General features: G+C 45.0%; 2 protein-coding genes across 7 annotated transcripts; one reads left to right on the forward strand and one right to left on the reverse strand.

Annotated features, from left to right (window-relative positions):
* The first annotated feature begins 1,024 nt into the window (after positions 1–1,024).
* CD3E (CD3 epsilon subunit of T-cell receptor complex) lies at positions 1,025–11,753 on the forward strand. 4 transcript variants are annotated; one of them, XM_081541086.1, is made up of 8 exons: positions 1,025–1,055; positions 1,168–1,276; positions 3,382–3,399; positions 8,156–8,173; positions 8,604–8,822; positions 9,671–9,838; positions 10,183–10,229; positions 11,082–11,753. In XM_081541086.1, the coding sequence occupies exons 2-8, from the start codon at positions 1,228–1,230 to the stop codon at positions 11,136–11,138; spliced, it is 576 nt and encodes a 191-aa protein (XP_081397212.1). In that variant the 5' UTR covers positions 1,025–1,055; positions 1,168–1,227; the 3' UTR covers positions 11,139–11,753. The 4 variants fall into 4 exon arrangements, with proteins under 4 accessions (XP_081397212.1, XP_081397213.1, XP_081397214.1 ...); XM_081541087.1 differs by having other exon boundaries at positions 1,171–1,276; XM_081541088.1 differs by lacking the exons at positions 3,382–3,399; positions 8,156–8,173 and having other exon boundaries at positions 1,168–1,315.
* A 4,553-nt stretch (positions 11,754–16,306) lies between these two features.
* Positions 16,307–21,823, reverse strand: CD3D (CD3 delta subunit of T-cell receptor complex). 3 transcript variants are annotated; one of them, XM_081541100.1, is made up of 5 exons: positions 21,700–21,823; positions 19,740–19,961; positions 19,176–19,307; positions 18,863–18,906; positions 16,307–18,635 (listed from the first exon to the last, which is right to left on the reverse strand). In XM_081541100.1, the coding sequence occupies exons 1-5, from the start codon at positions 21,752–21,754 to the stop codon at positions 18,570–18,572; spliced, it is 519 nt and encodes a 172-aa protein (XP_081397226.1). In that variant the 5' UTR covers positions 21,755–21,823; the 3' UTR covers positions 16,307–18,569. The 3 variants fall into 3 exon arrangements, with proteins under 3 accessions (XP_081397226.1, XP_081397228.1, XP_081397227.1); XM_081541102.1 differs by lacking the exon at positions 19,740–19,961; XM_081541101.1 differs by lacking the exon at positions 19,176–19,307.
* Between the last annotated feature and the right edge of the window lie 1,021 nt (positions 21,824–22,844).

Below are 22,844 nucleotides of genomic sequence, written 5' to 3' on the forward strand. Positions count from 1 at the left end.
TGAGCCTCAGTTTACTCAAGCACAAAATGAAGATGAAAATAATACCGATCTTAGAGGGTCATTTTTTGCTTGTTTTGAGGCCATGCCCTAACCCTAATGTCTACCTTGTTGTTGTTTGGTCGATAAGTCACGTCCGACTCTTGGTGACCCCGTGGACTATGGCCAGCCAGGCTCCTCTGTCCATGGGATTTCCCAGGCAAGAATACTAGAATGGGTTGCAATTCTTTCTTCAAGAGTTCTTCCCGACTCAGGGATGGAACCCACATCTTCTGTATTGGCAAGCATATTCTTTACCACTGAGCCATCAGGGAAACCCTAATATCTACCTTAGAAGTTTGTTTTTTGTTTGTTTGTTTTGGGGCCATCCCACTCAGGATGTGGAATCTTAGCTCCTGACCAGGGATCAATCCTGTGCCCCTGTATTGGGAGTACAGAGTCTTAACCACTGGACTGCCAAGTAAGTCCTTGGAGAACTGTTGGTTAAAGCCCTTAGCATGGTACCTGGCACTGGGTAAGCATTTGATTGATGCATGCTCAAAAATTAAGAAAGACCATAACTGTTTACACTCACATCAGCACATTCTAAGACTGTCACTCTTTACCCTTTCCAGTGCTGAATATCACATTTTAAAAATATTTTTGTAAACATTATAGGCAAAAAAGAACGGCATCTCATGGTTTTAAATCAACATATATTTTCAAACCAACAGCTTGCCCCAAGCCACGTATGCCATAAAGAAAGCAACCCTTTGGTGTTCCTCTCTCTTCCTATCACAGCTTGTGTGGTGGGAGGGGTATCTGAGAAGGGAGCCCCCATTGTGGGGGGTGCACTGTGCAAGGCCTGGGCAGCTAAGTTGCAGGTATTTTTTCACAGCACCTTCAGGTCTCCCTCGTCCAATGGGAGGACATGGGGCCCAAATCTCCCCAGCCAACCCAGGTGGCTGCCTCCGTCTCAAACGTAGAACCCTTCAGGCCCAGAGGCCCCTCCACACTTCCTGTGTGGGGTTCAGAAACCCGCCTCCCCTCCCAACCGTAGGTGCCTGCTTCGGAAAATGGTGAGTCTCTCTCTTACAAAGCCCCCTTTTTCATCCCAGCATTGGGAGCAATGGCCCCAGGGTCCTCAGCTTCAGCAGGGGATTTGAAAAAGTCCTCTGGTTTCTTTTTCAGAAGTTGTGAGCCAACTGGCCTCCGCCATCTTAGGTAGAGTGAGCGTCCAGTGAGAGAAGGATGCAGTCGGGGAATCTCTGGCGAGTTCTGGGACTCTGCCTCTTACTAGGTGAGTAGGATGGAATGAAAGGATGGAATGAAAAGATGGGTGTTTCTCCAGACCATGGAAGGCTCACTGCCTAACCTGGTGCTGCCCAGTGTACCAAGGAGCCTCATTTTCTAGAAAATGTAAGGAAGAGTTTGTGCAGTGTTAGCACAGGGAACTAGGGCTAGGCTAGCATGTTCCCAGAAGACCTTTCAGAGAACAGCTAAAGGAAAGCAGTTGAAGTGATCATATCTACTGAAAGCAAGGAGGTCTTTGTGCCTCCGAGAAAAACCTCGTTCTGTCAGTGAACAGCCCAGCCCTTATGAACTAACACAAAGGAGATTAGAGGAGTTAATCTTCACTGCTTATTGCGAGGAGAGTAGATGGTTGAACCCAAACTCTGCACCAAGTATTCAGCAAGCTTAGTATCTGAGACAATGAAGCACCTCATAATTTCCAGTCCTTTTCAGTTGACCAAGTGCTTTCAATTACTTTAGTCCTGTTGGAAGGAAGGTGGAATATAAATTGATAAGTAACTAAGAGGCTTTCCATAGCTCATATCAGATAAAGTCTTTTTTTTTAACGTTGCTGTTTACTGAGTGCCAGATACTGTGTTACAAAAAGTCTTTACCCATGTTAACTAATTTAATCTTTACCTCCACCTTGGAAGGTAAATGTTATATGTATTTTGTTTCAGTGGTCCCCAGCCTTTTTGGCACCAGGGAGCAGTCTCCTAGAAGACAATTTTGCCAGGGACTAGGGTGGGGGGTTCATTTCAGGATGTTTTAAGCACATTAAATTTATTGTCACTTTGTTTCTAATCTAATGCTGCCACTGATCTGACAGAAGGCACCCATCTGTGGCCCAGAGATTGGGGACCTCCGCCCTATTTTACAGATGTAAAAAACTAGCACCCAAGTACAATAGCTTGTTTAAAACCACAGTTAGTAAGTGCTGAAGCTGATATGGGAACTCAGAACTGCCTACAGCCTGTGCTCTTAATGATGGCACGATGTGAGGCCAAATAGCTCATGAGGGGTTTATTTTAGAGATCTAGAAAATACTATCACAGCTGGGGCTCACATCTCAGAGCTACAGCCATGGCGTCTCCACTTCCTGCTTCATCTTGGGTTTCTCTAGCTTGAGCGTGCACAAGAGTCACCGGGGAATCTTGTTAAATTTCAGCTTCTGCTTCAGTGAGTCTGGATTGGGACTGCTCTTCTGCCTTTATAATAAGCTCTCTGGCTCATTTGTCTCCTGCTGGTCCAGGGAACATGTTTGGAGTGTCAAGCGGTAGAGTGTGACTCCTCAAGACATTGGCTTACAGGCCTATAGTATAAACTGCTTTGCAGAGGGAGAGAGAGGGAATACCAAAGTCCTAATCACCCCTAGAGGTTTGGCCTCATGAGAATGTGCCCAGGCTCCTCTGGTTATGGTGATTGGGAGAGGTGTCTCATCCAATATAGAGGCAGTTGATAAAATAGATACACATGAAACTTGAAGGCGATGTCGGGGAAACTGGTCATTACAGAGAATCCGGATTACTGCTGAGGGCAGGGAGTCTGGAGCACCCAGTGGAAATATGATCAGACTCTTCGATGCACAGGTTCTAGCTGATGAGTAATTGGTTTCAAGTATTCCCATCTCTGTCTCAAGTAGAAAACAAATGGAAAAACCGAACCATCAGACCACCAAGAGTCAGAGACAGAACAAGAATCTCAATCTTTGTACCTAACCCAGAGCTTGTTTTTCTTCCTTGTTTTCTTTCTCTTTAAAAAGAGATTTCTTTTTAAATTGGAGGCTGGGCTGCAAAACTCTCTTGCTATTTCTCTGTCTCCCCAGAAGCACCCCCTCAACATTTTCTAACATCTGTTTGTCAAATGCTGTGTGTTCATGTTTAACACTAGGTGCCTCCTTCTTCTGTCTCATCCCAAATTGACCAGAAACCCCAGGTCACTACCCAGAAGTCCATATCACTCACTGGGTATAGGGTTAACTGTGATCCAGAAGTGGGTGGGAAGGACCATAGATGCTCAGAAATGGTCAGACTAGACTATAGAACTTTCTCTGCTTGGAATTTCAGTCACTCACAACATTTACTAACTCTTTTCTTCTTATTTATTTTCTAGTTGGTGCTTGGGCACAAGGTGAGTTGTGCTTTTTCTTTCCTTGTTATCAAATCAGCCCAGTCTTGTTTTGTATTTATGAATGTTTTCACTAGACCTCCTACAGAGACCAATAAAAGGGATTTCTCTGATCTTCTCCTTTTCCTTTTCCTCATAAGTCTAGGGATAGTTCTAGCCAAGAAGAGGAATGCAACAGAAATCACAGGAAATAATGAGTGTTAACTATTCAGAAGAAAAGAATTGAGCCAACTAAAACAATGCCAAGTTTTCATTTCCTATTTGATGGGAGTTTTTTGTAGAGGATTTGTGGCTTGAATGCATGCCTAGAGATGCACTGAATAGGCCTCTGGGACAGCATTTGAGTCCACATTCAGTATTACATGTCCAGGGACTTCCCTGGTGGTCCAATGGTTAAGACTCTGCACTTCCAATGTGTGGGGGCATAGGTTCCATTCCTGGTCAGGGCAATAAGATCCCATATGCTGTGGTATATGACCAAAAAGTGAAAGAAAAAAAAAAGAATTACATGTCCAAATACTCTGAAAGTGTGTGTGTGCATGTGTGTTCATGTGTGCACATGCATATGCATGTGCCTGGCCTGGACTTACCTCCTCAGTCATAGCAGAGAGGCAGGAATATCCCAATACTGGAATGCATTCTCTTCAGTCATCTCCTCCAAAGTGCGTGAACCAATTTTGTGTTAAAAGCCAGGCACTGGGCCAGTCTCCATTACGTAGCATTAATCTGCCTAAATTGTAATGTCCTTAGAATCCTTTTTAGAAAATATATCATGGAAAATGTGTTAATGTTACCTTACTGACAGGTGGGATATGTTCAGAGTACTGATAAGCTCCAGGAAAACTAATCTCTTCTGCATGCTATTGGTCATTTAGGGTTGGTTTTTGTTTATTGTTTAATTTATGCCCAATACAGATCTTCCTTTTTTGGCCAGCTTTATTGGGATATAGTTGACATATAACATGGTATAAGTTTAAGGTGTACAATGTAATAATTTTATGCCTGCCTGCTAAGTCGCTTCAGTCATGTCCAACTCTTTGCAACCTTGTGGACTGTAGCCTGCCATGCTCCTGTATCCATGGGATTCTCCAGGCAAGAATACTGGAGTGGGTTGCCATTTCCTCCTCTAGGGGATCTTCCCAATCCAGGAACAGAACCCGTATCTCTTTTGTCTCCTGCATTGGCAGGCGAGTTCTTTACCACTAATGCCAATTATATTTTTAATTTTATAAATATATTTTTATATTTATGTATCGAATAGACATTATATTCAAAATGATTACTTAGGACCCTTTTTTTTATAACTAATTAGCCACCAGTTTTTTTAATGTAGAATATGAAAGAGCTTTTCATATGCAGCCATGGGAAATTTAAATATCCATTGTTTTCTGAAGATTGAGGGAAGAGTCCTAACCCAGGGTGGAAGGGTCTGATCTTACTAGCCGATAGGAGTGTTTCGAATAGTTTCTTTTTCAGATTCAGAAGAAATTGGTAAGAGGATTTTCGCCCTGTACAACTTCCTTTCAATTGTGGATCAAAATGATCATGACATATCACAGTAATAAATACTAAGAGCCAGAACCATTAGAGGGAAAACATAATTATCTTTCAATAGACTCTTTATGAGATGTGCCTACGTTTGTTGCTAACTGTCAGGTCCTATTATAGCTGAGTGATGTGTATTCCTGAGCATCATTCAGGAAAGAATATATGCGAGCATGGGTTGGAATTTTGTGTGTATATCATGAATTCATTGATGGCCAAAACAACACCTTATTTACTTGGCCCAATACACGTGGGCTTCCTAGGTGGCTCAAACGGTATAAAGAATCCACCTGCAAAGCAGGAGACCTGGCTTTGATCCCTGGGTCAGGAAGATCCCCTGGAGAAGGGCATGGTAACCCACTCCAGTATTCTTGCCTGGAGAATCCCATGGACAGAGGAGCCCAGTGGGCTACAGTCCATGGGATCACAGAGTCGGACACGACTGAGCCACTAACACTACTTTTACTTCTGATACACATGGTAGGTGCTCAATGTGTGTGTGTGTGTGTGTGAACAGGTGCTCAATGCCTGTTTTTTTAATGAATAAATGATCATGCATATGACTGCATCACTAGTTCCTTCCCCTCAAGAAGCTGAAGGTCTTGGGAATTCTCTGGAAGTCCAGCAGTTAGGACTTCTTACTTTCACTGCTGAGGGCCTGGGTTCAATCCCTGATCAGGGAACTAAGATCCAACAAGCCACATGGTTCGGCCAAAAAAAAAAAAGAAAGCCGATGGTCTTATTTGAAAGAAATAATTGATAACATAATCTGTTTCCTGCTATGAGTAAAGAGTAAAATAAAATATAAAGAGAAGAGCGACCAACTCTTCAAAGGATATAGTTGGGGAAAGCTCCCCAGGGGAGGGGATTCTTGAGTTGAGTTTTAAAGGGTAAGCTTATATTATAGGGAACAATATCTCAGACAGTGGAGAAGGTTGTGGAGTGTGAGGCTGAGAGTCTAACTCTGAAGCTAGACCATCATATCCTGGCTCAACTTCTTACTTGCTGAGTGTCTTTGAATAATTTTCTTAACTTCTCCGTGCCATAGCATTATTACCTATGAAATATAAATAATAATGATAACTAGCTTGTAGAGTTGTTATGAGGATTGATCGATTTACTTAGAATATTATCTGATGGGCAGAAAGCAGCTGGTAGAGTTTAGCTATTATTACATGGGAAATATGCAAACTAAATAATAAGCATTATAGTTTACTGAGCATACATGTTCTAGGTATTGCCCTTAATATTCTACCTGAATTTCCTCACATAATTCTCCTAACATCCCTACTCTACAGATAAGAAAACCAAGACTTAGAAAATAAATATATAGTCCAATCAGAGATATAAATGTAAATGCATATTTATCTGATGCTGAAACTCATTTTTAAAAAAATATTTATTTGGCTACACCAGGTCTTAGTTGTGGCTTGTGGGATCTAGTTCCCTGACCAGGGGTTGAACCCAGGCCCCCTGCATAGGGAGCACAGAGTCTTAGCCACTGGACCACCAGGAAAGTCCCTGAAACTTATTTTCTTAATCATTATGAATATGTGCAAAATTTTTGTGAGCATATGTCTTATTTCTAAGTATAGACATCTAAGGGAATTTCCTGGTGGTCCAGTGGCTAAGACTCTGTGCTTCCACTGCAGGGACCACGGGTTCGATACCTGGTTGAGGAACTGATATCCCACATGCCATGGAGCACAGCCAAATAATAATAATAAAACAAGTGCTTCTAAGTATAGACATCTAGGCCCTTGTATGAGAACGTATTGGTCTGCGCTTCACTACTGAATTTATGCCAAAAAGAGTTGTGAGCAATTTCTTTCACATTGCTTTTCCAAACATACCACGCAGAGTGAAACTTCTATTTACTTCTAAATTATTTTAGTTATGATTTCTAGTTTAACATTTATAAGAAATATCAGTGCTGAAAAATTATTTCCAAGTCAAAATATTATAGACGATCTACTGTCATTATACTCAACTCCCCATTATTAGTAGATAGGTAAACCTGCGGAATGACTTGTTTACATTCCATATGATCTCAGCTGCAGGGCTGACTGAGCAACTGGGTCAGTACTCTGTTCTGTTCTCCATTAGCAGGACCCCCAGAAGGAAAGAAAGAAAGTAAAAAATATTTTTCTTGAGCAACTGCAATGCACCATCCATTTTCAGTTTCATAATCCATTTAGTTCTCACAAATACCTTGTGAGGTGGATGTTTTATCTGTTTCTCACGTGAAGAAACTGAAGCTCAGAGAAGTTAAATGATTTTCCCTTGGTCACACAGCCTAAAGCAGATCTGGGATTCAAATACAGGGTTTCTGACTCAGTCCAGTGTTCTGTTCCCATAGCACACTGTAGCAAAACACCCCCAATAGAGAAAGGGGTGTCTCTGAGCACCATACTCTGCTCTTCCAGCTGTCACATATCCAGGCTCGAGCATAGCTCAGTGCTGCCTAGGGTCCCAGCCTCAGGTCTTCCAGGAAACCAGGGTGCTTCCCATCCCTACTTCCTAGGGCAAGATTACCTACTCTGGGGAATTTGGCTGGATCCCCAAATTTTATTAGTGGATTTCAGTTGTCCACACCAATAGTTCTAACAGATATAATTAACAGTTGATTCCACTGAGATATAACTTAAAATAATTTCACTTTTTATTAGAAGAATTATTTCCTTAAAATCTATATAGAACTTCACAGAATTTAAGGGTAATAACATGAAAGTGGCATAGAATAAGGAGAAAGATATTTGATCTTTACTATGAGGGTTTCTGTTAGTTATAAGAAAGAACTTCTGAATAATGAAAAACAGGTAGTATAAGAATCAGTGATTCAAAGAAATGAAAGTCTTTATCTCCGAGAAGGCCCTTTCATATCTATCTGGAATATGACTCTTGCTTAATGCAAGAGAATAAATTTGAAGACGTTTAGAATTTTTCAGCTTTAGGATTCTAAGACTTTTTGAGCTTTAGTGGATCTCAGTCTAGAAGTACATGCTGATATGTTCTCAGTTTGATGTACCTGAGTTGTGTCTATGAGCATATCTCTTAGGCCAGGTACATACCTCATCTTTAAGACATGCGGCTCCCTAAAGAATTCTCTCTGGGAATTCTTAGGGACAGTGTCTAGCTCTTGAAATTTTTTACCTACAATTTAAACTTCAACCAAGGTTATTTTCTTACCATTCTTTCCTTTTTCCATTTTCAGATATTACTGCACAGCAAGGTAAGTTTATCAGTCTTTTATATCTTCCCTATCAATGATGCAGATCCATGGTTGGGAAGAAGCACCTGATTGAGGGAGATTAACCCCAAGAACTGAGGTCCTCCCAACATTACATTTCTAACTCCACATTTTAGAAACATTACAAATAAGGACTTCTATAGATTTTCTCCACGTTCACCCTCTCCTTCCAAGTTCCCATGTCCATGCCTAAACTCTGAAGTCATCTTCAAGAGGTTCTCTAGGGCCCCTTCTCCTGAGTCTCTCCTCTTTCATACCCTTTAGCCAACAGAGTCACCTTTTGACAAGAAAATCTAAGATCTAGGATGTCAGATGACTTTCTGCATTTGATTGGTTCTTTGGCTACTAATTTGCCTTAAATCTTACTGGTTTCTCTCTTTAAATTTCCCTTCTCTTCTCTCCCATTCCCCAGAATATACAGTCTCCATCTCTGGAAACACTGTTGAGCTGACGTGCCCTGACAATTCTGACAGTGAAATAGAATGGAAAAAAAATGGTGGTCAAATTACCGATTATCATGGGAATCAGCTGTTACTGGAAAATTTTTCAGAAATGGACGACAGTGGTTATTATCAGTGCTACCCAAAGGGAAGCACAGAGGAGAAACATAAGCTGTACCTGAAAGCAAGAGGTAATACAGGTCTTCAGAGCAAGCACTACTAGACTCTTTAGGGAAGATATTTCAAAAGAACATTCTCAGGATTTCCCCTTACCCAACTTACAGTCCCCTGGCAACTTTGTGCTTCTCCTACACTCAATCCAAGACAATCTGGGGCTATATATCATCAGTATTTTCTGAAATATAGATTAAACATCAATATAGGGCTGTTGGGGTAACTTTAGCACTAGATCCAAAACAACTTCCCAAGAGACAGGACTGGGTATCCTGTCTGCATTATATCCTGTCCAGAAAATATGGGACCCCAATATTAGTTTATCTGATGCTTTATCCAGACATGAATTCTTCAGGATTTGCAAAAAGGACTCAATCTATGAAAATGTCATAAACTAAGGCATAATCATAAACAATAATGATAGCTAACAATCAATGAGTGCTTATTAAGTTTCAAGCACTATACCAAACACTTGCCCAGGCGTTTCATATAATCCTCTTACCAACTATATGGGTTCAGTGCTATCTTACTTCCATTTTATATATGAGGAAACAGAAGCTTTGTGGGTTCAACACACATTTCAGAATTCTCACAACTAGTGAGTCACGTAGCTGGGATTTGAACCCAGGACTGTCTGACGCCAGAGTCTCTGTCTGATTCCAGAGTCTCTACCCATGAACACCACACTTCGTTCGTTGTTATAAAGGTGCTGAAACAGCCTGGGGGCAGAGGGAGGGGTGTCTGGCCATGGCAGGTACGTGAGTACTAAAGGGAGAACGAGCTTCATTTGTTCCTTCCTCATCTCTGGTGTCCTATGTCTTCCTTTCTGGGGGATTTCTCTTCTCCCCCGACCCCTGCCTCGCAGTGTGTGAGAACTGCATGGAGGTGAATCTGATGGTGGTGGCCACAATCATCGTGGTTGACATCTGTGTCACTCTGGGCTTGCTGCTGCTGGTGTATTACTGGAGCAAGAGCCGAAAGGCCAAGGCCACGCCTATGACGAGAGGAGCCGGTGCTGGCGGCAGGCCCCGGGGTAAGATCACGGAGGAGATGCCCACCAAGGTGGGGGATGTCCAGCCCGGGCCAGGTCAAGACAGCTTCTATAGAACAGTCGTGGTATGGCCAAGATCTCGACACAGAATGTCCCATCTCAGATTACTCAGAAACCATGGAAGGACCTTGAGCTGAGGTCACAAAATGATAAGAACTGTGTAGGGTCATTAGAGATGGGATGAAAAAAAAGGCAAAGAAAAATAGCAGCTGGAACAGAAAAACAGAGAAGTAGAGGGGAGTTCGCCATCCTGGATCTGGGTCTCATTTTCACGAGATTGGTGTGTCCTCTTGGAAATGAATCCTTTTCCCTTCCCTCCTTTGCAGGACAAAACAGGGAGAGGCCACCCCCTGTACCCAATCCAGACTATGAGGTAATGAGGGACAGAGTGGGGGGAGGGGCCTTTCTAGGAGAGAAGGGGACGGGTGGGACTGTGCACCTGGCCTGTCAGACACTTCAAAGCCCCTCTTTCAGGGCTCCAGGACAACCCACCACGTGTCTACCTCTGCATCTGTCATGGTAGAAAGCGGTCATCTCAGAGGCTGCAGGGTTCCCACAACCACAGGCAGTGGGGGTGGCGGTGTCACTCCTCTTTCTCTGGTTTATTCATTAATTAGCTGAGGAGCAGCCATGGGGAATACCATACACCCAAACTCAAACACCATAAACTCATGACTGCCATCCCACCAGCATGTACCTACCAGCTGCTGAAATATGAAAATATTTCACTAGTGAGTAGCCCCAAGCTTTCTCACCACTAACACACATACTACCTGACATCACAGCCCCTCCCCCACAGGACCACCTTTTGATTTGGCAACTAAAGAGTTACTGCCTGGCATGGCAGAGAATCACTAGGACTGCTCTGACTGATTGGTGTGTATGCACCACCAATGGTTAAATATTTTGAATATCACACCTGGACAAACTCAACAAATATTTACTGAGCACCAGTCAAGCATGTGGCATTTACTTTCACATGAGTGACTTCACTTAATTCTGACAAAAGCCCTGAGAAGTGGCCCTTTAGTTTCCCATTTTTGAGATGGGAAAACTGAGGCTCACAGGAAGTGACCAGATCAACTCTGTTACCAGTTGAGCCTGCCTCCTGCCTCCTAGCCTAGGATTTTCCCATTGCTCTAAAGCTAGTTCTGCAGAGGCCCTTCTTTCTCAGGAATGACTTCCGCCCACCCTGCTGACCACCTGCTCTCTATTCCACCCCTAGCCCATCCGGAAAGGCCAGCGGGACCTGTATGCTGGCCTGAATCAGAGAGGTGTCTGACAACTCCTGACACCATCTCCCACTGACCCAGGTCTGACTCCTCTCCAGGCCTGCCACTCCTTGTTTGCTCCCTGGGCAAATCCTGGACCCCACAGGAGAAATGTTCCTCTGCCTTGTGGGGAGCTCCCACCCTCAGCCTTGTCCCCAGCGGCCTCCTTCCTGCCTTCTCTGCAGGCGCCCAGTCCAAGGATATTGCTGCCTTATTATCCTTTTAAATATCGTAGCTACTCACCCCTTCACGCCTGGCAGGCCTTCTTGTCAGGATATTTATTTCCGTTCTTCACCCCGCCCTGCCCCTATTCCTTCCTTCCCCAGTAGGTATTACTATTCCCCTTGGTTCCCTCTTTCTCCTGCATAGAAATTGCCCCATCCCTAACTATTCCACCTACCTTTCCCTGTTTCTGGCTCTCTCTTTGGAAACCCTTGGTGGGAATGGACTGGGTAAATGCTGGCAGAGGTCCTGCCCTGTTCACAGACCCCAACCCAGAGTTCGTTCTGTGCCCCCTCCCTCCCTGTCTCCACTGGAGACTCCTAGATGGTCATTTGTAGCTCCATGAATGTGCTAAATTCCTTGTCAGCTGAGAAAGAAAAGAAATAAAGTGTATTTGGCTGAAACAGTTGCTGTCCCTCTTTTCTGGGAAGCCCTCAGAGGCTGTCTTGTTTTCTGAACAACACAGGTCCTCCCTACCTTTGACTATATTCCCAGCTATGACCCCAAATGCAAGTACTATCTGTTTCCACAGCTGGAACAGGCCTTACCTGAAGCTCTCTTTGAAAAGGGCATAGGGGAATAAATCAAAGAGGGGCAGGGGGTGGGGGGTGGGGGTGGGGGTGGATATAGAGAAAGGGAATGAGGAAGAGAGGAAAGGAATGAAGAAGGAAAAGAAAAAGAAGGGAAGGAGGGAAGAGAGAAAGAAAGAAAGGGAGAAAAAGAATCATTTGACTAACGCCTTTTGGAGAAAAACAGCAAGGATGACAAAGAGTGCCTGATCAATGGGCAGTTCAGAAAATGGGTGAAACAGAAATAGAGGTCTTAAAAGGCAGATGACGGCAGCGGAAAGAAACGAGGAGGTGATGCAGAGTGTGTCGGCGGCGGTGGGGGTGTGGGGGAGGGGGGATACAGATTTCCACGCTGCCTCCAGAAGGAAGCCCCTCCGGGGAGAGGAGGAGCCGCCGGGGCTGGGGGAGGGGAGGGGAGGAGGTGGAGGTGCGGCCGAGCAGTGATCTCTGCCTCCGCTGCGAGAGGTAGCCGGCAGCCAGAAGCGGGCTGTGGTTTAGCCACCCGGATGTGGGCTGCGCTCTGAGTGAGGGTGGTGGGCGCAGAGTAGCAGGGCCCGTGTGGGAGGGCTTCCTTCTCGGCCTCCCAGGGCACATGCTCAGCTTGCAGAGAGCCTTCATCGGAGCACTGAGGCTCTCTCAGCCCAGTTCAAATCAGCCTCTCCACTCAGAAAACCCTGCTGACCGCAGGACTATTTAAGAGTGTGACCACGACTCAGAAAAGTCCTCTGTGGTTTGCAGCCCCCCATATACTGTACACATTCAGCCTCGGTCTTGTGGAGGCTGTTTTTTTTTTAATTAGTGTGTTTATCTATTTTTAAACTTTACAATATTGTATTTGTTTTGCCATACATTGACATGAATCCACCATGGGTGTACATGTGTTCCCCTTCCAGAACCCCCCTCCCACCTCCCTCCCCATCCCATCCCTCTGGGTCATCCCGGTGCACCAGCCCTGAGCACCCTGTATCATGCATCGAACCTGGACTGGCGATTCATTTCACATATGATAATTTACATGCTTCCATGCCATTTTCCTATATCATCCCGCCCTCGCCCTCTCCCATAGAGTCCATAATACTGTTCTATTTATCTGTGTCTCTTTTGATGTCTCCCATACAGGGTTACCTTTACCGATTAACTAAATACCATATATATGTGTTAGTATACTGTATTGGTGTTTTTCTTTCTGGCTTACTTCACTCTGTATAATAGGCTCCAGTTTCATCCACCTCATTAGAACTGATTCGAATGTATTTGTTTTAATGGCTGATAATATTCCATTGTGTATATGTACCATAGCTTCCTTATCCATTCGTCTGCTGATGGGCATCTAGGCTGCTTCCATGTCCTGGCTATTATAAACAGTGCTGCGATGAACACTGAGGTATACGTGTCTCTTTCGATTCTGGTTTCCTCAGTGTGTATGCCCAGCAGTGGGATTGGGTCACCCACATAGTGGGTCATATGGTAGTTCTATTTCCAGTTTTTTGAGGAATCTCCACACTGTTCTCCATAGTGGCTGTACTAGTTTGCATTCCCACCAAGAGTGTAAGAGGGTTCCCTTTTCTCCACACCCTTTCCAGCATTTATTGCTTGTAGACTTTTGGATAGCAGCCATTCTGACTGGCGTGAAACGGTACCTCATTGTGGTTTTGATTTGCATTTCTCTGATAATGAATGATGTTGAGCATCTTTTCATGTGTTTGTTAGCCATCTGTATGTCTTCTTTGGAGAAGTGTCTGTTTAGTTCTTTGGCCCACTTTTTGATTGGGTCGTTTATTTTTCTGGAATTGAGCTGCAGGAGTTGCTTATATATTTTTGAGATTGTTTGTCCATTGCTTCGTTTGCTATTATTTTCTCTCATTCTGAAGGCTGTCTTTTCACCTTGCTTATAGTTTCCTTTGTTGTGCAAAAGCTTTTAATTTTAATTATGTCCCATTTGTTTATTTTTGCTTTTATTTCCAATATTCTGGGAGGTGGGTCATAGAGGATCTGCTGTTTCTATTTACTGGCCTGCATTAAAGTTACTTCTGTCCCTGTAGGCACTCAGCACTTAGGCTCAAAAGGAATCTCCATGACGTTGACCATAGCTGCTGATCAGCATGCTGGTCCAAGGGTGGCAGTTCTGCCCCAGGTGTATGTGATGGTGCCCAGGCAAGGAGGTGTGGCTCAGCATAATGAAAGCAATAATAGAGAACATTTAAGAAGCGTTTACTCTGTTCTAGAAATTGTGCTTGAGGGTGTCTCTGAAGTCTCAGTGGTAAAGGATCCACCTGCCAATGCGGGAGACCTAGGTTCGATCCCTAGGTCAGGAAAATCCCCTGGAGAAGGAAATGGCAACCCACTCAGGTATTCTTGCCTGAAGAATCTTATGGACAGAGGAGCTTGACAGTCCATGAAGTCACGAAAGAGTCGGGCACGACTTAGTGATGAAACAACAACAACAACAGAAATCGTGCTTAGCACTTTACAAGAGTTATCTCGTTTCATCCTGTGACAACTGACAAGATAGATGTTGTCCTTATTTTACAGATGAGGATATGGGGGCTCAAAGAGGTGAAGTCACTCACCCAAAGCACATAGTCAGGGACAGAGCTAGAATTAGCAACCCAGGCTGTCCAACTGCTATGCTCTGAACAGGTACCCAGTGCTGACTGTGATCATTAGAAACACTCTCCATTTTCCTGACTTAAAAATTCTGTATTGAATTACTTAGGTATTCCTCCTACGAGTGCTTTTCTAATCATTCATGTGACAGACCAGCACTGTGCTAAGTACTAAAAGGAAACAAATGGTTTCTGTTTTTAGGGAGCTTACAATTATGTAAGAGAGGCCAACTAGGCAAAAAACAACAGAACAAATGTGAGTATGCATAGGAGTACTATAGATGATATTATCAGTGTTCCTAAGAGGTCCTGGGAGAATTGAGGTGGTCGGCGAAAGCTCCACAGAGGAGGGGATACTTGAGCTGGGTCTTGAAGGGAAGGATAGATAGAATCTGAAGACAAAACAGAAGGCACTCCACCCACTGCGGTTAAAATAGAGAACCGAAATAGCCCTTTAGCTAGTAAATAAATTGAATTTAGATTAAAACACTTAGGGATAAATCTGACAAAAAACGTGTTCATAGGAGCTTCCCTGGTGGCTCAGTGGTAAAGAATCAGCCTGCCAACGCAGGAGACAGGGCTTCAATCCCTGATCCAGGAGGATTCCATGTGCCTCAGAGAAACAAAGCCTGTCCACCACAACTCTTGAGCCTGTGCTCTAGAGCCGAGGAGCTGCAGCTACAGAGCCCACCTGCTGCAGCTACTGAAGTCTTCGCGCCGCACAGCCCGTGCTCCACAACAACAGAAGCCACTGCAACTAGAGTAGCCCCTGCTCAACATCACTAGAGAATTAGAGAAAAGCCCGTGCAGCAACAAAGACTCAGGACAGTCAAAAATAAAATTATTTTTAAAAAGATTTGCCTTCTAATTTATAAAAAAGATGTGTTCATGGATTGGAAGACTCTATATGACTAGGGGGAGAAGGCAGTGGCACCCCACTCCAGTACTCTTGCCTGGAGAATCCCATGGGCAGAGGAGCCTGGTAGGCTGCAGTCCATGGGGTCGCTAAGAGTCGGACACGACTGAGCGACTTCACTTTCACTTTTCACTTTCATGCATTGGAGAAGGAAATGGCCACCCACTCCAGTGTTCTTGCCTGGCGAATCCCAGGGACGGGGGAGCCTGGTGGCTGCCGTCTATGGGGTCGCACAGAGTCGAACACGACTGAAGCGACTTAGCAGCAGCAGCAGCAGCATATGACTAAGATATCTGTTTGCACCAAACTGATCAATAAATTCAAACCAATCATGATCAAATTCTCAGTAGGCATTTTGTAGTAACTGAGAAGCCAATTCATATGGGACTGGAAAGAGAAGAGTTAGACTACTTTCTTTAAAAATTTTATCCCAGCCATTCCACTCCTGAGTACTTATCCAATAGAAATAAGAGTGTATGTCCTTGTGTGTATGACCTATATAATGACTTCGGAGAAGGCAATGGCACCCCACTCCAGTACTCTTGCCTGGAAAATCCCATGGATGGAGGAGCCTGGTAGGCTGCAGTCCACGGGGTCTCAAAGAGTCGGACATGACTGAGCGACTTCACTTTCACTTTTCCCTTTCATGCATTGGAGAAGGAAATGGCAACCCACTCCAGTGTTCTTGCCTGGAGAATCCCAGGGACGGGGGAGCCTGGTGGGCTGCTGTCTATGGGGTCGCACAGAGTCGAACATGACTGAAGCGACTTAGCAGCAGCAGCATATAATGACTTATATGTCAATGTTCATAGAAACTTAATTTGTAACAGCCAAAACAAGGAACCACTCAAAAGACAATCAAGGGATGAATAAACAGCTTGTGGTTTATCCATTCAATGGAATACTACTGACATTAGAAAGGAATGAGGACAATACTACTGACATTAGAAAGGAATGAGGACAATACTACTGACATTAGAAAGGAATGAGGACAATACTACTGACATTAGAAAGGAATAATGCGTCTATTAATAGATGCAACAAGATGATGAATCTCAAAATAACTATGCTGAATGTAAGGAGCCAGACCAAAAAAGGGTATATATTATATTATTTCACTCACATAAAGCTCTAGAAAATTGGAAACTGATCTATAATGACAGAAAGCTATTCAGTAGTTGCCTGGAGGATGAACGGCTAAGGGAAAGACTGAATGCAAAAGGTCATAAGAAAACTGTCTGGAGTGTTGGGTAGGTTCATACAAACCAAGCATGGTGATGTTTCACAATTGTATACATATGCCAAAGCTTATGAAATTTCACACTTTAAATACATGTAGTTTATTCATCGCACTTTTCTTCAATAAAGCTATGTTTTAAAAGCACACAAAAAAGAGCTGAAGGGACCCAAGTTTCCAGAAGGGCTCAGGTGAAGGTCAGTGTTTCTCAACCCTGACTTCACATTAGAATCACCTGAGGCACAATATAATCAGACTCTCTGAGGGTGGCACACAGGCATCAGGACTTCGAAAGCTCCCCAGGAGATCCAATGTACAGCAAATGTTGAGAACTGGTGAGTAGTAGAGGGGGGTGTAAGGGTATATGAGGAGCATAGGGTCAAAGGAGGTGTGCAGTGCATGGGAAGGACATGAGCATCGGTGCAGTGCAAGCCGTGGAAGCCTTGCCCAGGGAGGATGGATCCTGTGTAAAAGAGGGATCTAGGGCTAGGACTGCAGCAGAAGGGTATAAAGGGAAGGAATAACTTATAACCATGAATGAAGCATGTGTAAATTGGAAGATCGTTCTGTCTCTAACAAAGTCAGGGTCTGTATGTATCTCAAGGAGATAGGGCAGAATTATCCAGATCTCTGGCTATGTGGTTGTTAATAATTTTCTCTTTGGGGAATCCTGGCCTAAGAAACTCCCGCTCTCATTAAACTGCCCTGAAGTTCCTTGAATTACTCTTACACAGAGAATAGAAAGAGGGTTTCCCACCCATGATAGACAGGAATGGGCATAAAGGACACAAAAGAAGAAGTGGCTTCAATTCTTCCTCTAAACCTGAGAGTCTTTGAATTGGAGCTGCTTCAGAATTACCTGGGGACCCAAGCATGTTTCGAAGTGGGACCCAAGTGTGTATTTTTTATTTTTTTTCAAGTTGTGCTTAAAAATTTTTTTTAATTTTTTGGCTTTGCAGTATGCAGGATCTTAGTTTCCCAACCAGGGATTGAACCCAGGCCCCATGCATTGGAAGTGCAGAGTCTTAACCACTGGACTGCCAGGGGAGTCACTGTATTTTTAAAATAAATCCCAAAGTTTCAGAACTACTAACCCAATGGCTAAAGGTGACATCTATTGAAAATATCCCAATTCCCCACCCAGTCTCAGACTCCAGCTTTCCAAGTGGGTGGAAAAAGATCATATGTTTTAAATGATGAAGGGTTTCTGATGCCAGTTTATTATGCAGAAGGCAGGGCACAGCAGGGACAAGTTCTGGGGAAAGAAAACAGAATGATACCTTCTATACAGGGAAATGGGTACTAAAGAGGCCTTGACTGAAACGTCCTCATAGTTAGTGGCTACCAGTCCACAGGAGTCATAAAGCCAGGGCCAGCCCCTTAGCAGAAGTGGGACTTTGTCATACATGTTCTCAAAGCCTTGATTAGAAGTGATTCCCCAGGGCCCTCGATGTCTCTGCTACCTCTGCTCGTGATGTCACGGAAACTTCTATGTGGCTGTGTACATAAAGACAGCAGCCTGCCCTCGCCTGTGGTGAGGAAGTCAAAGCTGTAGAAGGATTGTAACAGGGGACTGGAGCCAAGAGAGTGCAGCAGGGCAGGTCCTGCATCCAGGGAGCCCACCAGTGCGACAGAAACACCAGTAGGCCAGGATATGGTGAGAGGTCACCCATCACACAGTCCATGGTGGGCAGAGGACAGAAGTCATGAAGGAAGGACACAGGTGGGCAGTGAGGGCAAGGGCCCAGCCAGGTCAGGGCCACTCCCATGCCATGCCCAGGAACCTGCAAAAATCCAGGCGCCTGCTAAGTGGAGAGGACATCTTTCTTGGCTGAGCAAGGAGAGAGGGTCCAGGTGATAAGTGATGTGCCTGGAAGGCACCAGCATCACGTTCATTTGTTCCGCGCCCACTTATCACCAAGACGACTGTACTGAGCATCATTTCTCTCTCGAAGGGGCTAAGAGACAAGAAGGGGGAACAGGGAGGCAGGGTCAGAACTCTCCCATGGGGAACCCCAGCAGACCCCAGAGATGAGAGCTCATGGGACTCCCCAGTGATGAATTCCCCACTAGGACCTTCACACACACACACACACACACACACACACACGTTAAACTTAGTGTCAGGCTCTCCATCCCCACTCGCTCCTCCCCCCATTCTCATCTTTCTCCCCTCAAGGCTCACCTGATAAAGCTGGTCATTCCCCATCAGAACTTGGGTGTCAGCAGCTAGAAGAGCCAGAGAAAGAGAGTCAGCAAGGGCCAAGGAGGTGGCACAGGGAGGCCCATGAATGCTGCCAGGGGACCACAGCTACAAACACCCTCAGAAGTCTGCATGAGCTTTGTGGGCACCCAAGTTCTGTCAGTAACCAGGTGTAGGAGTCCTTAAGAGATTGCAGTGGTGACACCCAGATGAGGCACAGCCCAATGCCAGCCCCATTCCTTAGCAGGTGCACACACACAGCCACAACATACACATGCTCTGTCCCTCTACCTACCCCTGGAGAATCTTCCAGTCTCATGTCCAGCAAAGCAGTAGACACCCAGAGCAAGGAGCACAGTGGCAATGATGTCAGTGATGACGATGCCTGCCAGGGTGCCTGAGTCCAGCTCCACACAGTTCTGGCACACTGTGGGGGAAGGGAGGCCAAAAGAGAAGGGGAGGGTCTTCAAGATCAGGGAACCATCTCTGCCTCTTAGGGCATCCCCAGGAGCTCTCATGTCAAGACCCAAACTTGGAAAAAGGCCTTCCAAGAGCCTTGCTACATCCACCTTTAACCTTCAGTCCAAGAAGTAGTCTCAGGTTTGTAGGAACTTGAAAAAGGCAATAGGCCACCCACGCTCCAGACCAAGCCCCTACTGCTTGGGTCACAAGACTACTATTGCTCTTGTACCATTAAGCTCTTTCCCACTCAAGGCTTCAAAATCTGGCTCATACCCTTACAAGAGCAAGCCAGTTTGTTAAGAGCACAGATAGGTACACTGGAGCTCCCTCCAGCTAGAAAGTTCTCATGTCCAGAAGCCCCCACCTATTCCACCCAAAGGATCCTGGAAGCACATACTTCGATAGTATACTTGCAGAGTATATGATTTGGGGTTTTCAGCATCTGTATCATCACCGCACCAATACATTCCTCTTGGGTCCTGGATACGTTTTCCTAAGTCCAGAGTTTTATTGTCTGACATCTCTTGTCCTTCTGTTCCTTGTAGCCATTTAATGCTGGAATTGCATTGCAAAATTACTTTGTCCTCAGGTTCCAGCACTTCTAGACTGAAGGAATTTGCTAAGGAAAAAAAAAAAATACCACGATTGGAGCCAGCTCTTTAGTCTGCACCAGACCACTGTTCTGCTGAGGCTCATTACTTAAGAAGGACCACTATCCAAGTCTAGAACAGTTTGAGGTTTTTGCTGAGAGAGACGGAAGTCATAAGAGAAAGGCTTCAGCAGGCACCCCACAAACTGCAGAGACCAAGAAGGACACAGTTGGGGGTGGTAGGGGAGGTCCAAGAGGGAGGGGACGTATATATGCATATAGCTGATTCACTTCATCATACAACAGAAACTAACACAGCATTGTAAAGAAATCATACTACAATTAAAAAAAGAGAGAAGGACATGATGATGCAATCCAAACAGAGGACAGGCCCTGATGAACACAGAGCTAAAAAGGAAATCATGGAATTGGGTTAATCCAAAACCTTCATGGAAATGTGTTCAGATCACTGAATAGAAGTAGGAAGGGAGGCCAGAATGCTAAAACACCCAAGAGATATTGAAAGGCAGAAGAATGGCTTTCAGTTGGAGATGTCCACATTTTTTTTCTCCAAGAAAACTAATTCTGCTTCCCAGTCACCTGCCACACTCCAACATCAACTTCTCATCCTCTTTCCCTCCTCCTCACTCATGGTCAACCACTGCCCAGAGAATGGTACTACCACAGCCTTTCCCAGGGCCAGTGATGGCTGGGGGTAGAAGGGAAACTAATATGAATTACCATTCCAGTGGTCCAAAAGGGGACCTAAGGCAAATCCCATGTAAAGATTTTTAGTTATTCTACCCATGCTTGTGGGAGAGGGTCAGAAAAAAAATTTTTTTTTATTGAATCTTTTCTTGGGGCTCCACACAAGTCAAGTCTTGTGGGGAGTTTAAGGGCTGGATGTATGCACAGCACCTTTCTAGAACCACTGAATTGCTATGACAGAGAACATCTCCACAGCCCACAGAGGCACTGGAAGGTATATCTCCAATCCCAGAGAAAAGTGGAATCTACATTGTCCCTGAGATTCATAGTCAGTTACCAATTTGGATAGAAGAGCATCTTTTAGAAAATCTCCCAAAGAGCCATTCCTTGTGCCTCTGTCAAGACAGCATGCGTATATGCTCAGGGAGACACACGTACATCAGATGCTCCACATCATACACACATGTCTTCCTTGGGGATCCCTTTCCAGAGGAAATCCTGGATCTCCCAAAGAAGCTGACTACTAGGGTAACCATCATCCCAGTTTGCCTGGAACTGAGGGAATTCCTGGAACATCAGACTATCAGTTTTAAAACCACGAAAACTGGGCTGAGTGCGTCATTCTATCACCCCAAATCTGCCCTCACTCCTGCTCAGCTGCAATTGAATTTCTCTCTTAAAACATTCCCCTGAGTGCTGGGCGATGGCCCCAGGTGGTGATGTAATGGTGTCCACATGACCTGGAGTCCTGGACCCCGGAGGCTATCTACCCTAGACAGAACAAAGCTCCCATTACCAGCCCTAGGCTCAAGCGCACAAAACTTCCTATAGATCTCTGGCCTGAGGTTTCAGAGAGACATTGAAGGCCATGATGTCCCCCTAGTTAGAGTCAGTCAAAGCCAAGAGCCTGTGCTTCTCAGACCCTGTGCTACATCCCAACACAGCCCTCCTTGACAACACTGGTGTACTGAGGCACTTTCGAATGGACTTCATTCCAGGTGGTAATGTCCCTCTCAGGTCCCTTCCCCACGATGCCCCACGGCACTCGGTGAAGCCTTACCTTGGGAGAGAAGGGCAGCCAGTATCAGGCCAGAGAGAAACCTGCTGTGCTCCATCTCCCAGCAGAATTCATCCAGGAGACAAACACAGGTCACAGACTATCAGCGGGGTTGCCGCCTTTCCCCAACTGACTCACGGGTACCCGGAAAAAGTAAAGGGTAGGGGAGGAACTAGAAAACGCTTATTTCTCTGCTGTCTGCTGTTGGTAACAGGAGTGGCTGGGGTAAATGTAGGCTGGGGGTGGGGTAGGAAAGAAGCAGCTGCAAATCGCTCTCTCTCAGAGTATGGAGTGTGGGGGTGGGGTAGAAGCTGGAAGCAGAGGCTATGGAAAAGGATGCCAGGACTTCAACAAAGTAGAAGGAGATTCAGGGTGTCCTTTCTTGAGTTGCTGACGAAAAATAAGAAATTCAGTTCCTGTCAGCAACATCATTACATTTACTCACCATCTGAAAACTGCCACTTCTCAAAACCCTTAATAGAAGCTGTGAATCCCATTCTATAAGCCATACCAGCAAGGTTCCTCCCTTTCCTGGTCTTTCTTGGGACCCTACCCAAGCTCCTTCTTGGGTCTCCTGGGGTACCAGACTAAGTAGCTTCTTATCAGCAGGAGGTTGGCCTTTGGGGGCCCCCTAATGAGAGATTTGCATCCTGGCTCCTATACTGTCTACCTGCTGGGTCTGCGCCAGTCACAGAATTCTCCAGAGACTAATTCCCTCAGTATCATGAAAAGAATTCAAACAGAATGTTTGTGTGCTGTCTGACACTTCATAGGACTTCCCTGTAGCTCAAACGGTAAAGAATCTGCCTGCAATGCAGGAGACCTGGGTTCGATCCCTGTGTCGGGAAGACCCTCCGGAGAAGGGAATGGTAATCCATTCCAGTATTCTTGTTTGGAGAACCTCATAGACAGAGAAGCATGGAAGACAACAGTTCGTGGGATTGCAAAGAGTCAGACACGACTGAGTAACTAACACTTAATACTGACGCTTCACATGTGCTAAGTAAGAGTTATTAATAACAATATGATTGGAACTTTCCTTATGGTCCAGTGGCTAAGACTCCCAATGCAGGGGGCCTGGGTTCGGTCCCTGGTCAGGGAACTAGATCCCACACACCACAGCTAAGAGTTCACATACCACAAAGAAG

The sequence above is a fragment of the Giraffa tippelskirchi genome, chromosome 11, assembly GCF_054371585.1.
Source record: "Giraffa tippelskirchi isolate mGirTip1 chromosome 11, T2T-mGirTip1v1.2.pri, whole genome shotgun sequence".
Lineage (NCBI taxonomy): Eukaryota > Metazoa > Chordata > Mammalia > Artiodactyla > Giraffidae > Giraffa > Giraffa tippelskirchi.

What these genes read in the sequence shown, in the direction of transcription:
- CD3E (XM_081541086.1), top strand. Translation starts at nt 1,228, where the DNA reads ATGCAGTCGGGGAATCTCTGGCGAGTTCTGGGACTCTGCCTCTTACTA. An exon ending in GCTGTACCTGAAAGCAAGAG is followed by an intron (nt 8,823 to 9,670) that starts GTAATACAGGTC and finishes CCTGCCTCGCAG; the next exon opens with TGTGTGAGAACTGCATGGAG. An exon ending in TGCTGGCGGCAGGCCCCGGG is followed by an intron (nt 9,839 to 10,182) that starts GTAAGATCACGG and finishes CCTCCTTTGCAG; the next exon opens with GACAAAACAGGGAGAGGCCA.
- CD3D (XM_081541100.1), bottom strand. Translation starts at nt 21,754, where the DNA reads ATGGAGCACAGCAGGTTTCTCTCTGGCCTGATACTGGCTGCCCTTCTC. An exon ending in TCTGCAAGTATACTATCGAA is followed by an intron (nt 19,308 to 19,739) that starts GTATGTGCTTCC and finishes CTTCCCCCACAG; the next exon opens with TGTGCCAGAACTGTGTGGAG. An exon ending in GGAATGACCAGCTTTATCAG is followed by an intron (nt 18,636 to 18,862) that starts GTGAGCCTTGAG and finishes CTTGTCTCTTAG; the next exon opens with CCCCTTCGAGAGAGAAATGA.